Below are 17,201 nucleotides of genomic sequence, written 5' to 3'. Positions count from 1 at the left end.
GTGGCTGGGGAGGCCTCACAATTGTGGTGGAAGGCAAAGGAGGAGCAAAGGCACATCTTACACGACAGCAGGCAAGAGGAGTCCTGGCATGTGAAGGAGAATTCCCTGTTATGAAACCGTCAGATGTCATGAGACTTATTCACTATCACAAGAACAGCACAGGAAAAACCTGCCCCCATGATTCAATTACATTGCATTCAGTACCTCCAATGACACATGGGAATTATTACAATTCAAGGTGAGATTTGGGTGGGGACACAGAGCCAAACTATATCATGGGGGTTCAAGATCTTCAGATTCATTTGAGTTCACTCAGTGTCTCCATTCCAATTCTGAGATTCCCTCCTTCCTACCCATTTTGTAACTTTTGTTTAAGAGACCTGATGAGGGTATGAATTCAGCCTATGGTGCAATTCTACAGCCTATAATATCAACATTTCTCTTCTTTCTTACTCCTTCCTTCCCATCTCTGGCAGTATGACCCACTGGTAAAGCCTTATAGGAAGCCAGGTGGTGAAGGCTCTGAGAAATGTCATTTTCAGGTTTCAACATTTGATGCCACAGAAGAGACTGTGGGAGGACAGGCATGCCTGCTTTCTCAGGAAGCTACTGGAAGTTATGCTTCTTTAAAATGTGACAAAAGGCCGGGCGCGGTGGCTCAAGCCTGTAATCCCAGCACTTTGGGAGGCCGAGACGGGCAGATCACAAGGTCAGGAGATCGAGACCATCCTGGCTAACACGGTGAAACCCCGTCTCTACTAAAAAATACAAAAAAAAAACTAGCCGGGCGAGGTGGTGGGCGCCTGTAGTCCCAGCTACTCGGGAGGCTGAGGCAGGAGAATGGCGTAAACCTGGGAGGCGGAGCTTGCAGTGAGCTGAGATCCGGCCACTGCACTCCAGCCTGGGCGACAGAGCGAGACTCCGTCTCAAAAAAAAAAAAAAAAAAGTGACAAAAATCAAGAAGGAGATGGCATCCAGGAAATAGGAGACAAAAGGAACACCCAGGAAGGTGGGGAGAGAGAGCCCAGGGCAACAGTCTTGCTGCAGACCTAGAGATCCACCAGGCCACAGTGGAGCAGGAGGGCTGGGGGCTCCAGGTGGGAGGTCTCTCAGAACAAAAGAAAAGAGAAATCAATGTGTGATGTATTTGAATACATTGAGGGGAGAACTATTATTCTGTCAGACTGCTTAGAGGAAAATTAATGAGGAATATGTAGAAAACAAAGCAATAAAAAAAAATCCAGTGTTCAGGAAAAGTAACACACTATAAAAGAAAGGAAGCATAATCATAGTACACTAAGTGACTCAGTGTTAATAGCCACAATGACATGAAAGTTCACTATTTGATTTAATAAAATTGTGATAAAGTTTAAAGGGAACAGAAAAGCTGTGTGTTGGGATGAAGGGAGAGATGAAGACAGCTACATTTTTATCTTTTATGTTGAAAAGTAAATAGATAATATTTAAACCAAAAAATCAAGAAATGTCAAAATAAAGAAGTTATTTAGATGTATGGAGATGAATCTCGGGGGAAAATTCACCTAAAATAGTCGAAAATTTTCTCTAAGAAATTAGTAGCGGTGAAATAGTGTGAGGAAATTTTGTTTCTCATTATAAGCCTCATAATATTTAGCTTTTAAAAATGTATTTATATTACTTTTATAAAATATTAAACATATTTTAATATCCACAAATTTTGAGACATTTTTACCAGACTAAAAAATGATCATCAATGGTTTTATAATGCTAACATTTTTATTGAACTCTTCTCAAGATCTTTTGTAGAAAATACACATTTATGCTTACCCAGTCTAAATATGGAAGGACCTCATGATTACTTAAGTTGTATTCCTGATTCTTTTATTTGAGATTCACTTTAAGTCTAACCTAGATAATAATCAATGTATTTTCAAAAATATCTTCACCCATGTTATTGAAAGGCCTATCTAAAGTTCTTGACATACATTCTGGACAATTTTATATTGTTTTGGTGGTTTATTTCTTTAAGAAAATAGATGCTCCTCTCCCAACTTTTCTGTTTTTCAGACTTTTTTCTACTTTGTTTCCCTGGCCCATGGTTCCCCTGTGTATTCTGGTTAGATGGTATTGTAGAGAAAATAATCAAATTTAAAAAACACAAAGATGGGAAGAAACCCTCCAGAAAACCAATGTCCAATGTCCTAGGAATGCTGAGAATAAAGTGAGCTGGAAGAACTTGGCAGGATCTGGTCCCATAGGTATTTTTCCAGTGTACAATAGACTCCACTGGCTGTAGACCTAGGTTGATAGGGCTCAGGGGTAAGTTCGGTTGAGTTGTATGGGTTTTGTGATGAGTGCAGGAATTTCTGCTTTTGGTCTTGCTGCCATCAAAGCTAGGTCATGACAGGAGCAATGGTCTCTCTTCTTAGTTCAACGGAATGTCTAGTTTCTGAACTTGGAGGTAAATCATCTTTTCTTTATTTTTTCTTGGTCTGCAATAAGAAATAAAAATGGAGAGGGGAGAAAAAAATTATGAGGAGGCTGAAAACCAAAATAAAGTGGGTAATAAATAAGAGGAACAATAAATGATTACAAACTTTGTTCAGGATTAGTCTTGCAATGTATTCTGAATGGTGGGTCTCACAAAGAAAATGGACAGAACTTGTTGATAACTCATGTTGACAGAGTTATTCCTAAAATTCTCTTATTGAATTGGAACTGGCCTAAATAAGTTCCTTTTTTATTTAGGGTGTTCACCTTTCTTTGTAATAGAGAATGTGGGTAAAGACTAAACTTAATCTTATATCAGTTAATGATAAAGATTGCAAAATCTAGACATTGTTATCATTAGTTAAGCAAATAGAATTTGAAAAATTATTTTTTCAAAGTGTATTTACTTTTCAACAGCTTGATAAATGAAGAATGCAATTAAAACATTTGTTCAAGTTGCAAGTTTATCAATCATCTTGTCTTCGTGAATGCCAGGACATTGCTGATATTCATCATATAAATGCTGCTTTCTTCATTTTATTGTTGCCAGCCATGCCCCTTGGACCTGTTTCTGTTTATAGCAATATTGAATCAGGTGTGGGCTGCTCCCAGCCACCCAGCATCTCACAGAATTTCCCCAAACTGGAGTTGGTTAGTTTTGTCTCAATTTCTGGACCAATCCAATCTGAGACGAGGGATGGCAGAAGCTTACCCAAATAACCCTATGGTTTTGGAATTCTCTAAAGCTCCAGATGGGGAGGTACAATCGAGTCAGTTGAGCTCCTCTGGTCTCTGTGCCAACAACCATAACGACAACTGCAGCAGCAGAAATAACAGTAGCAATAGAAGCAGCAGCAGGAACAACAAAAGCAACAACAGCAGCAACAGTAGCAGCAATACTAGTAACAGCAGCAACAACAGTAATAACGGTAGCAACTGCAGTAGCAACAGTAGAAACATCAGCAACAACAGCAGCAGTAACAACAACAAAAGCAACAGTAGCAACAATAATAATAACAACAGCAACAGTAACAGTAGCAGCAACAGATATGGCAACAGTAATACCATCAGCAGCAACAGCAATAGCAACAATAGCAGCCTCAGTAGTAACAGCAATAGCAACAGTAGCAACATGAGCAACAGCAGCAGCAACAATAGTATCAGCAATAGCAATAGCAACAGTAACAACAGGAGCAGTAGCAGCAATAACAACAGCAGTAGCAACAATAACAAAAGCAACAGCAATAGTAACAACAGCAGCAACAATTTTAGCAATAGTAGCAACGATAGCAACAGAATCAACAGCATCACAATTAAGAGCAACAACAGCAGCAACAATAGCCACAGAAATAGCAAGAGCAGCAGTAGCAACAACAGGAGTAGCAGTAATAACAGCAGCAACAGCAACAACAGAAGTAGTAGTAGTAATAGCAGTAACAGCAGCAGCAGCAGCAGCAATCATTACCATAGTAGCAACAACAGTAGCAGCAACACCAGCAGCAGTAGTAGCAGCAATAGCAACAGTAATAGTAGCAGCAACAGCAATAGCAACAGTAGCAGCATCAGCAACAACAGCAGCAACAATAGCAGCAGTAACAATGGCAACAGCAGCAGCAACAATAATAGCAGCAACAGCAACAGTCTCAGCAGCAGCAACAACAGCAACAATAATGAAAGCAACAATAGCAACAGTATCAGCAACAGCAACAGCAATAGCAACAGAAACATCACCAACAGCAATAGCATCACAGTTAACAACAGCAACAATAGCCATAGCAACAGCAACAGCAGCAGTAAAAACAGAAATAGCAGTAATAACAGCAGCAGCAGTAGCGGCAATAATTACAACAATAGCAATAGCAGCAACGACAGCAGCAAGAGCAGCAACAACAATAAAAGCAACAATAACAACAGCAATAGCAGCAGTAATCATAACAGCAACAGCAGTAACAATAGCAGCAATGACAACATCAGCAACAATAGCAGCAACAGCAGCATCAGCAATGGTAGCAGCAGTGACAGCAATAGCAACAGCATCATAATCAACGATGGCAATAACAACAGAAGCAGCAGCAACAACAAAAGCAACAGTAGCAACAATAGTAGCAGCAACCACAACAGTAACAACAGCAGCAACATCAGCAGTAGCAACAACAGCAGCTGCAGTGGCAATAGTGGCAACAACAGCAGCAGCAGCCATAGTAGTAGCAATGACAACAGCATTAACAACAACAACAGCAACAATTTCAGCAACAGCAGCAGCAGCAACAGCAACAGCATCATAACCAACAACAGCAATAATAATAGAAACAGCAACAATAGCAGTAGCAGCAACAACAGCAATGTCAGCAATGGTAGCAGCAACAACAATAACAAAAGCAACAACAGAAGCAATAGCAGTAGCAACAACAAGAGGAGCAACAAAAGTAGCTGCAACAACAAAAGCAACAGCAGCAACAACAGCAGCAGCAAGAATTATAATAGCACCAACAACAGCAACATCAGCAAAAACAGCAACAGCAATAGCAGAAGCAGCAACAACATCAGTAGCAGCAGCAGCAGCAGCAGCAAGAGCAGCAACAACAGTAGCTGTAACAATAACAAAGGTGAACAGCAACAGCAGCAACAAAAACAACAACCACAGCAAAAGCATCAACAACAGCAAGAAAGCAGCAACAACAGTAGCTTCAACAATAACAAAAGCAACAACAGCAGCAACAGCAGTGACAAAAACAACAGCAGCAATAGTCACAGCAGCAACAGTAACAGTAGCAGCAATAACAACAGCTACAACACTAACAGAGGCAACAACAGTAACAGCAGCAGTAGCAGTACTAGCAACAACAGCAGCAGCAATAACAATGGAAGCATCAGTAACAACAATAGCATCACAATCAACAACAGCAACAGCAGCAGCAACAATAGCCACAGCAACAGCAACAGAAGCAATAACAGTAGCAGCAACAACAGCAGTAGGAACACCAGCAGTAACAACAGCAGCAGCAACAGCAGCAATAACAGCAGCAACAACAGTAGCAGCAGTAGCAACAGCAGCAATAATCATAACAGCAGCAGCAACAACAGTAGAAACAAGTACAATAGCAATAACAACAGTAATAGCAACAGCAAAAACAATAGCAGCAGTACCAATAACAACAGCAGCAACAACAGCAACAATAAAAATGGCAATAGCAGCAGCAGCAACAACATCAGTCACCAGTGAGTGACTACTAACTAAATACCAGGCACTGTGATGGGTGCTTCATTGCATTGTCCCATTCATAAGCCCAACCCTCTGATGGTGAGACAAGTTCATGGGCCACAAAATCTAGCTGCCAGGATTGAAACTTTGGCTTTGTCACTTATTGGCTGTGTGGTTTTGAGCAAGTCCTTTACTTTCTCTGGCCTGTTTTTATATTCCAGTTGTCAGTGGGGTTAATAATAATAACACCTATTGCATAGGGTTGCTGCAAGGATTCAATGAGGGAATACAGGCATACCTCAGAGATATTGGGGATTCAGTTCCAGACCACCACAATAAAGTAAATTTTACCATAAAGTGAGTCATACATTTTTGTTGGTATTCCAGTTCATATAAAAGTTATGGTTACACTATACTGTAGTCTATTAAATGTGCAATATTATGTCTAAGAAAACAATGTAATTTAAAAATACTTTTTTTTAAATGCTAACAATCATCTGAGCCTTCAATTAGTTGTAATCTTGCTGGTGGAGGCTCTTGCCTCTATGTTGATGACTGCTGACTGATCAAGATAGTGGTTGCTGAAGGTTGAAGTGGTTGTTGAAACTTCTTAAAACAAGAATATGAAGTTTTCAATGTTGACTGACTCTTCCCTTCATGAAAGATTTCTCTATAGCATGTAATGCTGTTTCATGGTACTTTACCCACAGTAGAGCTTCTTTGAAAATTGGAATCAATCCTCTCAAATCCTGATGCTGCTTTGTCAACTAAGTTTACGTAATATTCTAAATCCTTTGTTGTCATTTCAACAATGTTCACAGGATCTCCACCAGGAGTAGATTCCATCTCAAGAAACTACTTTCTAAGCTCATCTCTAAAAAGCAACTCCTCATCTGTTCAAGTTTTATCATGAGGTTGAAGCAATTCAAGTCACATCTTCGGGCTCTACTTCTAGCTCTAGTTCTCTTGCTATTTCTATTGTATCTGCAGATACTTTTTATGCTGCAGTCTTGACCTCTTCGAAGGTTGTAATCAACTTCTTCAAAACTCCCATTAACGTTCATATTTTGACCTCCAATGATTCACAAATGTTCTTAGTGGCATCTACAATGGTGAAACCTTTCCAGAAGGTTTTCAATGTACTTTGCCTAGAACAATTAGAGGAATTACCATCTATGGTAGCTATAGCCTTATAAAGTATATTTCTTAAATAATAATACTTGAATATCAGAACTACTCCTTGATCCATGGGCTGTAGAATGGATGTTGTGTTAGCAGGCATTAAAACAACATTCATCTTTAGGTACATCTCCATCAGAGCTCTTGGGTGACCAGGTGTATGTATTGTCAATGAGCAGTAATCTTTTGAAAGCAATCTTCTTTTCTAAGCAGTAGGTCTAAACAGCAGGCTTAAAATATTCAATAAACCATGCTGTAAACAGATATACTGTTATCTGTACACAGGCTTTGTTATTCCATGACCACACGCAGAGTAGATGTAGCATAATTCTTAGGGACTCTAGGGTTTTAATGGTAATTGAACATTGGCTTCACCTTCTAGTCACCAGCTGCAAGAGAGTCAATCTGTCCTTTGAGTTTTGAAACCAGACACTGATTTTTTCCCCGTCACCTTGAAAGTACTAAATGGCATCTTCTTCCAATAGAAGGCTGTTGTGTCTATATTGAAAATCTGTTGTTTAGTGTAATCACTTTCATCAACGATCTTTGTTAGATCTGGAGAACTTGCTGCAGCTTCTACACCAGCACTTGCTGCTTCACCTTGCACTTTTATGTTATGGAGACGGCTTCTTTCCTTAAGCCTTAAGAACCAACTTTACTAACTTCAAATTTTTCTTCTGCTACTTCTTCACCTGTCTCAGCCTTCATATAATCGAAGAGAGTTAAGGCCTTGTTCTGGATTAGGCTTTGGCTTAAAGGAATGTTGTGACAGGTTTGATCTTCTGTCCAGGCCACTCAAGCTTTCTCCATATCATCAATAAGGCTGTTTCATTTTCTCATTTGTGTGTTCACTGGAGTAGCATTTTTAAACTTCCTTCAAGAACTTTTCCTGTGCATTCTCAACTTGGCTAACTGGTGCAAGAGGCCTTGCTTTCAGCTTGTGCTGGCTTTCAATATGACTTCCTCACTGAGCTTAATCATTTCTGCCTTTTGCTTTAAAGTTGAGACTTGCAACTCTTCCTTTCATTGAACACCCAGAGGGCATTGTAGAGCTATTAATTGGTCTAATTTCAATATGGTTGTGTCTTAGGCAAGAAGAAGGCCCAAGGAAAGGAAGAGAGATGGGGGAGTTATCAGTGTGTGGAATAGTCAGATCACACACATTTTATTAATTAAGCTTGCTGTTTTACGCAGACAAGGTTTGTGGTGCACTAAAACAATTACAATAGTAGTATCAAAGATTACTGATCTTAGGTCACCATCACAGATATGATAATAATGGAAAAATTTGAAATATTGTGAGAATTACCAAAACATGCCACAATGACATACAGTGAGCACCTGCTGTTGGAAAAATGCTGCAAATAAACTTGCTTAATGTAGGGTTGCTGTATACCTTCAATCTGTTAAAAAATGCAATATCTGCAAAATGCAATAAAATGAAGTGCAATAAAAGAAGGTGCACAGGAAGGGCAGGGAAAGCACGGGTAGAGCTCTTAGTAAATGTTAGCTATTATTATCCTCATTTTGCAGAAGGAAAACCAGCTTAAGAAGTGAGATAAGGGGCCAGGCGTGGTGCTTCACACTTGTAATCCCAGCAATTTGGGAGGCAAAGGTGGGTGGATAACCTGAGCTCCAGAGTTTGAGACCATCCTGGAGAACATGGCGCAATCTGTCTCTACTAAAAAAAATACAAAAAAATTAGCTGGGTGTGGTGGCACATGCCTGTAGTCCCAGCTACTTGGGAGGCTGAGGTGGGAGAATGACCTGGGCCCAGGAGGTTGAAGCTGCAGTGAGCTGAGATTGAGCCACTGTACTCCAGCCAGGGTAACTGGTGGGAGACTGTCTCAAAAATAGAGAGATAAAAAAAGTGAGACGTGAGATAAAGAATAGGGTAAAAGTCCATGCAGGCTATATTTACAACTAGGACAGGTTTAGTGCCCTTAGGAACCAAATGACTTGGTTGGTGAGGGAGGGGCTCTTGCCCTGCCCTGTTTCTGCTGGCTCTCAGCGCATATGACACTGTTCTTGGGGTCAGTTTTCAGTGATGGCTGTGGTCTGCCCTCCTGCTCCCAGACATCTTTGCCTCCTGCAGGCCACACCTATCCCTCCCTCTGTAGGTGCACTGTTCTCTGGCTCTGTCTCAGCCCTCACCACTCCCACTCTTTTGCCATTCCCCAAGTCTTACACATATCTCTCAGTGCGTGGTGAACTGGGTTATATAATACAGAAACAAGAACAGTGTGAATCTTCATAGCAGTATCTGTAGATCATATAAATGGAAAGAATATAAAATAACAACAGGAATGATCTTTTGAAATATCTCTTTAGCCTGCTTTGAACCAGCCTAATGAAAATGAACAACTCTGACAAGCATAGGTATGTGTGTGTCGCTGAGCTACATTTCTCCATCTTACAACAACTTGGAATGTATTTTAAAATTTGATTTCCAATAAATAGTCTAGGCATATCTTTTCCTGTTTTATAGAACAACTACAAAAGCTTCTGTGAATAATAGCAGGGGCTTGCAGACATTAATTCATTAGTGTCAGGCACTTTATTGACACGTGGTGAGTGTCAGTTGGAAAGCACTGGGTAAGAGCACTTAGTAAATGTTAGCTATTGTTATCCTCATTTTACAGAAAGGAAAACAGGCTTAAGAAGTAAGATAAGGTATTGGGTATAAGTCCCCAGGTTATATTTGTAACTAGGACAAGTTTAGTGCCCTTAGGAACCATAACAATTTAATTAGGAACCAGTTGACACTTAATTAGTGTCAGGCACTTTACACATATTTTCTTCTTTAATCCAGTGAGTAGGTACTGTTGTCCCCATTTACAGATGAGGAAACTGAGGCTTTAAGGCCTTAAGGCAATAAAGCCACACACATGAGAAATGTGACAGCAAGGCTTCAGGTTCCACAGGCCATGCTCTTCACTACACATATTACTGCCTGCCTGGCACGGGCGCTGGCTGGAGAAAGAAACTTCAATTAGGGATGCTGTAGAAAGACCTTCGGCATTTATTCCACAAATAACTGGTAAGCTCCTGCTCTGTGTATGCCAGGCACCGTGCTGAGTTCCAGCGATGCCACCGTAAACAGGATTTAGACCGTCTTTGACGGGAGGTGCCCATGTGTGTGGGAAGCTGCATGGGGAGAGGGGTACAGGGTTGGAGATGGTTGGTTTAGATGAAAGGTCTCCAACTCAAATGTCTACATGCACCAGGCAGATCATACAATGTACCAAAGACAATAGGAAACAGTGGGGACTGTGGCCTCCTGCAGAGGGCAAACCCTTCAGAAAGCCAAGCCATCATTCAGCTCCTACAAATTGACAACAAGAGGAAATATCTTCTCCGTGTTACCAAATCTTCTGCTTTTTAAAAAACAGATCCTGGAAATCCAGTTGATGTGGAATTTCCCACTTAAAAAAAAAAAAATACTGTGTAGGCCAAAGAAAGCACTGGAGAACTTGGTGGCCTGCAGGCTGCAAGTATGTGACCTCTGTCCGGATTCAAAGGCCTTTTCCAAATCTAAGACTCAAGTTCTAGGAAAAGCTTCAGACCACTGTGATTTACCAGCATTTTGCCCAAGTACTGAAAATGTTAAACATGAAGGTTTGGTAAAATGAATAAAAATCAGTTGTTTGTGGTATCAGCAGGCCAAAAATGGAGTCAGAAGAAAATAAATAAAAATATCTAAACATACTGTGTAAACAAATTTGTGGGGAGAGTGTCAGACAGGTGTGTCTTTATCTAGAATTTTTTTAATGTACTGTTCGAATGGGCTCATATGGTCCAAAATTCAAAATTACAAAAAGGAAGCATTGAAGTCTCCCTTCTGCCTGTATCCCACAGTCACTCTATTCCACAGACAACCAGTGTTATGGTTCTTGTACATTTTTGAGATACAAGTATTCATGTATATGTCTTTCCCTATTTTTACACAAATGATAGGATATATATTTTTCTATGTTTTGTTTTTTCCCCCATCAGCAATATGTCTTGGAGAACTTTCCTTGTCAGTGTACGTGAAGTGGCCTCATTCTTTTTAATGGCTGTATAATTTTACAGAATGGCATATCATTTATTTAACTGGTGTTCTAATTCATGATCATTTAGGTTATTTCCAAACTCTTGTTATAAAAAAAGCCTTAATGACTAGTCCTGTACACATGTCACTTTGTACATGTAAACTTCTAGAGGTGTAGAGTTACTAGGTTAAAGGATATACATGTTTGTAATTTTAATTTAATTAATTTTTTTTTTTTTTTAGATGGAGTCTTGCTTTGTCATCCAGGCTGGAGTGCAGTGGTGCTATCTCAGCTCACTACAACTTCTGCCTCCCGGGTTCAAGTGATTCTCCTGCCTCAGCCTCCCCAGTGGCTGGGATTACAGGTGTGTACCACCACACGCAGCTACATTTTTTGTATTTTTTTTAGTAGAGATGGAGTTTCACCGGTTAGCCAGGAGGATCTCGATCTCCTGATCTTGTGATTGGCAACCTCGGCCTCCCAAAGTGCTGAGATTAGAGGCGTGAGCCACCGTGCCCAGCCCATGTGTGTAATTTTTATCCTACTATTGCACTGTCCATTACAGAGGTATCTAACTCCTAACAGCAACACGGGAGGCTGTTTCTCCCCATTCTTCCCCAACATAATGTGTTACCAAGTAATTTCATTTTTGACAATCCAAGTAGTGATTAGTGCAGTGTTAATTTGAACTTTTCTTACTACGAAGGAGGTTGAGCATATTTTCACATATTCAAGAGCTGTTTTTATTTCCTTTTCATTGAATTATTTGCTCACATATGTTGCCTATTTTTTTTTCTATTGGGTGGTTGCTCTTACAGATTTGTTGGGAAAATTAGCCCAATGTAGAGTAGTAAATATTTTCTTCACGTTTATAATTTTATTTTTAGCCTATGGTAGTTGTTTAATAGCAGAATCTTTTATTTTAATGAAAGCAAACATATTGACCTTCTTTCTATGGATTCTGGATTTTTTGGGTCATATTTAGAAAGACTTTCTCCACATGAAAGTTTAAAGAAATTCTCATATAATGTCTTTGTAATTTTACTGATTTTTTAAATGCTTTCAAGTCTTTGATTTAGTTTGAATTTATCTCAGTGTATGGTGTGAAGTATGAAGTCAATCTAATTCTTTCCAAATAGCTACAGGGTTGTCCTAAAACCTTCATAGAACAGTTCATTTAGAACTTTCAACTGCCTACCTCTGCATATTTTCGGCTTCCTCGATGGTCTCAGGCAAAGCCTTCCCTTTAGTTTCTGGTAGCAACAGCACCAGACCTCCAGCAACCAAGCCAACCACGGCTGAAAGCCAAACAGATGAAAATCACATTAAGAACTGAAAAACTCAAGGTCTATAATTAGCGTTCCCCTTATTTTTGTTTAAAACTTTTTTTGGTGTTTTTCTATACTTATTTACAGATTCCTTTGCCATCTCTGACTGCTGTATTTTCCATTATAAATATTATACCAGTTCCAAACTCCATTGAATTACTATTCCTAATAGGGAAACGAAATACTTAACATTTTGAGTCAAGGTTATTCTAGGGTAGAGGACATTGCCACCATATTAAGATACTTTAGAGTTAGAAAATAACTCTGCAAAAAATGAACTGTTTGAAAAGGAGGACCATAACGCTGCCAGTATAAATCACTTAGTAAGGAAAATAAGTCAGACACTTGGGCCATTTCTAGCAAATAAAAGTAATGAATTATGTATTTATTACGATGTAAGAGCACTAAAAAGTATAGCCAGGATTTTAGTTTAAATTCAGGTGTTCATTAAATTCCCATTATTCCTTTTTTTTGGTCTCTAGCTATAATCTTTAATAATAAACACTTACATGTTTTTGTTTCTTTAGATTCCGATAAAAGTTTTGATCTTTTAAAGTTGTATTTCTATGTGTTTCACAATAATAGAATACAGAAAATAGGATGTGGATTCTTTACTAGTTTTGAGGTCTCAGAACACTGCATGCCGGTCTCTATTTTTACACCCTCAGAAAATGGCTGAAATAGAAGCTGCAGGGCACAGAACCCAAGCTCTGAGGGCCTGGGCTCCAGCTCTGGCCCCTCGCATACTGGTCTCAAGGCCTTGGGAAGTTCTGTAATCTTTCTGGTGCTCCAGACATTCCTATATAAATTGGGATAACATACTGTCAAATCGAATTTAGCCTATAACTCCCTCCTTACATATTTTAAGTTTGGCCTGAAGGTTTATCTGTACATTGTGAACTATAACCTAGATGGAATGGCAAACAAACTGTAGCCTATTCTTGTACCAGTTAAAACCACCTTTGCAAAATTATGACTGAGACAGTGAAAGAGATCTAACTTAATCGACTTCCTCTTGCTTCTACCCTCCAAGCTGTCCTTGTCATTCTTGGGTATAGGCTGACCTGACTTTGGGAGAAACTTAGTTTATAGATTAAAACAAAGATGACAACAGCCAAAGCAGAACTCGTTGTTGCCTAGGGACTAGGTTGCCTTTGTAGGACTAACATTAGCCACAAGATAAGAAATTATGGTTTAGGAGTCATGCAGCTGGAGCCTATAAGATTCTGATCCTTTCTAAACTGCTGCTAAAATCAGTGCTTGAGGTAGTTTGCAGACCCTGCACTTGATGGATCAGCTGGCACCACCCAAATTGATAAACTGGCTTATCTGATCTTGTGGCCCCCACCAAGAACTGACTCCGTTCAAGAAGACAGCTTTGACTCCCTGTGATTTCATCGCTGACCAATCAGCACCCCTGCCTCACTGGCTTCCCCCACCCACCAAGTTATCCTTAAAAACTTAGATGCCCGAATGCTCAGGAGACTGATTTGAGTAATAATAAAACTTGAGTCTCCCACACAGCCGACTCTGTGTGAATTATTCTTTCTCTACTGCAATTCCCCTCTCTTGAGAAATTGGCACTGTCTAGGCACCAGGCAAGGTGAACCCCTTGGATGGTTACAAAATCACCAAGTTTTAGCCCGTCAAATATGGCCAACTGTTCAAACCACGTTCGAATAAGGCAAACACCAAGCTGTAACCCATCCAGTTATTTCTGTACCTCACTTCCGATTTCTGTACGTGGCTTTCCTTTTTCTGTCTATAAATCTTCTTTCACCATGTGGCTGTGTTGGAATCTCTGAGCCTACTCTGGCTTGGGAGGCTGACTAATTCACTAATCATTCTTTGCTTAATTAAACTCTTATACATTTAATTCAGCAGAAGTTTTTCTTTAAAAATACCACCTCACAAATGTAAACCAAAAACAAAATTCGAAGATCCCCAACTGATTGAATTGAACTGAAAAACTTCAAGATTTTTCACTCCCACCCCATCCCATTCAAGCCCTGATGGAAAGGGGTGGGGGTCAGACATGTCTCATTATACCCTCTCCCTTTTGGAGTTCAAGCACAAGTCACCAGTGCTAACATTAAAACACATCTTAAGACTGACATAACAGACTCTTTGTAGCAATAAGATAGCAAATTCCAACCTGACCACAGAATAATATCACATGACAGACAAAAAAAATTAAAATATTTTACCCCAAAATATATTTCTTTGACCTATTTTGAAATGGCCTGGCAAAGCCATCTTTTGTGGAGAGAATTCGCATCTGTAAAGAATCTCTGTTAACATAACTAGATCTTGCCCTTCCCAGACCTTCCCAATCCTGAAGAGATTAACTGAGAGTCTAGCACCTTTTAAAGGTCTGAATAGGAAACATTTGCCATTGATTGTCTCTAAAGGCACCACTTATGAGACTTCATCTACATAATAAGAGCCTTGGTTTCCATAACCACTTATCTTAACTCAGGCACTCTTTTCTATGGATTCTGGATCTTTAGATAATAATTTAACTCTTTCAAGCAATTGCCAATCAGAAAATCTTTGAATCCACCTATGACCTGGAAGCCCCTGCTTTGAGTTGTCTTGCTTTTCTGGACCAAACCAATGGATACCTCACATGTATTGATGGATGTCTTTTGTCTGCTTAATACGTATAAAACCAAGCTTTAATCCAACTACCTTGGACACATGTTCTCAGGACCTCTTGAGACTGTGCCTCAGGCAAGTCATTCATATTTGGTCAGAATATGGTCACTCATATTTGGCTCAGAATAAACTCTTTAAACATTTTACAGAATTTAGCCTTTTTCCTTGACATGTCAGAGGCATTTGAAACACAGCAACTTTATCTTGAATAGGGACTGGGTAAAATAAGGCTGAGACTTACAGGGCTGCATTCCCAGACAGTTAGGCATTCTAAGTTACAGGATGAGATAGGAGATCGGCACAAGATACAGCTCATAAAGACCTTCCTGATCAAACAGGCTGCAGGAAACCCACAAAATACACCCACCATCTACAACCCACCAAAACCAAGATGGCAATGGGAGTGACCTCTGGTCGTCTTCACTGCTACACTCCCACCGGTGCCATGACAGTTTACAAATGCCATGGCAACATCAGGAAGTTACCCAATATGGTCAAAAAAGGGGAAACTCATTAATAATCCACCTTTTGTTTAGCATACAATCAAGAAATAACTATAAAAATGGGCAACTAGGAGCCCTCAGGGCTGCTCTGCCTGTGGAGTAGCCATTCTTTATTCCTTGACTTCCTTAATAAAGTTGCTTTCACATTACTCTATGAACTTGCCCTGAATTCTTTCCTGTGTGAGATCCAAGAACCTTCTCTTGGGGTCTGGATCAGGACCCCTTTCCAATAACATCTTTCTGGTGAACCCTGAAGGGGGGATACTGAGGAGACCTCCCCCCGCCAGCCTGAAGGAAACAAATTGCAGCACTGATTAATCAACTTTGGGTAAGTGCTGGCATACCTGGGTAAAGATGTGATTGAATTAGAGGCCCAATTTAGGGGAGTTCGAGTGTCTTCTAAGACAGAGAGGGTTAAAAGTCCCTCTTAATAAAAGGCAAAGACACTTGACTGAACTTGGGTTTGAGGCCTAGCTTAGGAAGGTTAGAGTCCCTCCTAAGACTGAGGGGAGTAGAAGTCCCTCTCAGTAAAGTCCCTCTCAGCTAAGAATGAGTTTGGCACTATGAAATGTTAACTGCTATTTTCTTTGAATTAATTTCCCTTGCACTCTGCTGATGTCTGTGGGTGACAAGATTAGGCATATAAAGGATCTTGGAACAGGGGTATTGTCAGGCCTCTGAGCCCAAGCTAAGCCATCATATCCCCTGTGACCTGCACATGTACATCCAGATGGCCTAAAGTAACTGAAGAATCACAAAAGAAGTGAAAATGGCCTGTTCCTGCCTTAACTGAACTGATGACATCACCTTGTGAAATTCCTTCTCCTGGTTCATCCTGGCTCAAAAGCTCCCCCACTGAGCACCTTGTGTCCCCCGCCCCTGCCCGCCAGAGAACAACCCCCTTTGACTGTCATTTTCCTTTACCTGCCCAAATCCTACAAAACGGCCCCACCCCATCTCCCTTCACTGACTCTTTTCATACTCAGCCCATCTGCACCCAGGTGAAATAAACAGCCTTGTTACTCACATAAAGCCTGTTTGGTGGTCTCTTCACACGAACGCGAGTGAAATCTGGTGCCGTGACTCAGATTGGGGGACCTCCCTTGGGAGACCAATCCCCTGTCCTGCTCTTTGCTCCATGAGAAAGATTCACCTATGACATCTGGCCCTCAGACTAACCAGCCCAAGGAACATCTCACCAATTTTAAATCCGGCAAGCGGCCTCTCTTTACTCTCTTCTCTGACCTCTCTCACTATCCCTCAACGTCTTTCTCCTTTCCATCTTGGTGCCATCTTTCAATCTCTCCCTTATCTTAATTTCAGTTCCTTTCCTTTTCCGGCAGAGACAAAGGAGACGTGTTTTATCCGTGGACCCAAAACTCTGGCACCGGTCACGGACTTGGGAAGACAGTCTTTCCTTCGTGTTTAATCACGTGGGGACGCCTGCCGGATTATTCACCCACATTTCAGAGGTGTCTGATCACCGCAGGGACACCTGCCTTGGTCATTCACCCACATTCCCTTGGTGGCAAGTCAATTGCAGGGATGCCTGCTTTGGCTGCTCACCCAACCCCTTCTCTCCGTGTCCCCACCTCTTCTCCACTTTCCTGGGGGGTAAGCACCTCCCATCCCTTCTCTCCATGTCTCTACCCCTTTTCCACTTTCCCAGGGGGAAAGCATCCCCCACCCCTTCTCTCTGTGTCTCTACTCTCTCTTTTCTCTGGGCTTGCCTCCTTCACTATGGGCAAGCTTCCACCCTCCATTCCTCTCTCTTCTCCCTTAGCCTGCGTTCTCAAAAATTTAAAACCTCTTCAACTCTCACCTGATC

At 40.7% G+C, this 17,201-nt stretch overlaps 1 protein-coding gene across 2 annotated transcripts in view; it reads right to left on the bottom strand.

Moving 5' to 3' along the window:
• Positions 1 to 1,736: 1,736 nt before the first annotated feature.
• SLC22A2 (solute carrier family 22 member 2) overlaps positions 1,737 to 17,201 on the bottom strand; it is a 43,693-nt gene continuing 28,228 nt past the window's right edge. Inside the window, exons 10-11 of one of the 2 annotated variants that reach the window (XM_033234285.1) lie at positions 12,083 to 12,182; positions 1,737 to 2,471 (exon numbers count right to left, since the gene is read on the bottom strand). In XM_033234285.1, coding sequence (XP_033090176.1) covers positions 2,405 to 2,471; positions 12,083 to 12,182 — 167 coding nt within the window. In that variant the 3' untranslated portion in view covers positions 1,737 to 2,404. The remainder of the gene's footprint in view (positions 2,472 to 12,082; positions 12,183 to 17,201) is intronic. The other variant, XM_033234286.1, reaches the window with a different exon arrangement.

The sequence above is a fragment of the Trachypithecus francoisi genome, unplaced genomic scaffold (genome assembly GCF_009764315.1).
Source record: "Trachypithecus francoisi isolate TF-2019V2 unplaced genomic scaffold, Tfra_2.0 Lachesis_group15, whole genome shotgun sequence".
Lineage (NCBI taxonomy): Eukaryota > Metazoa > Chordata > Mammalia > Primates > Cercopithecidae > Trachypithecus > Trachypithecus francoisi.
This window is presented reverse-complemented; position numbering and strand designations above follow the sequence as displayed.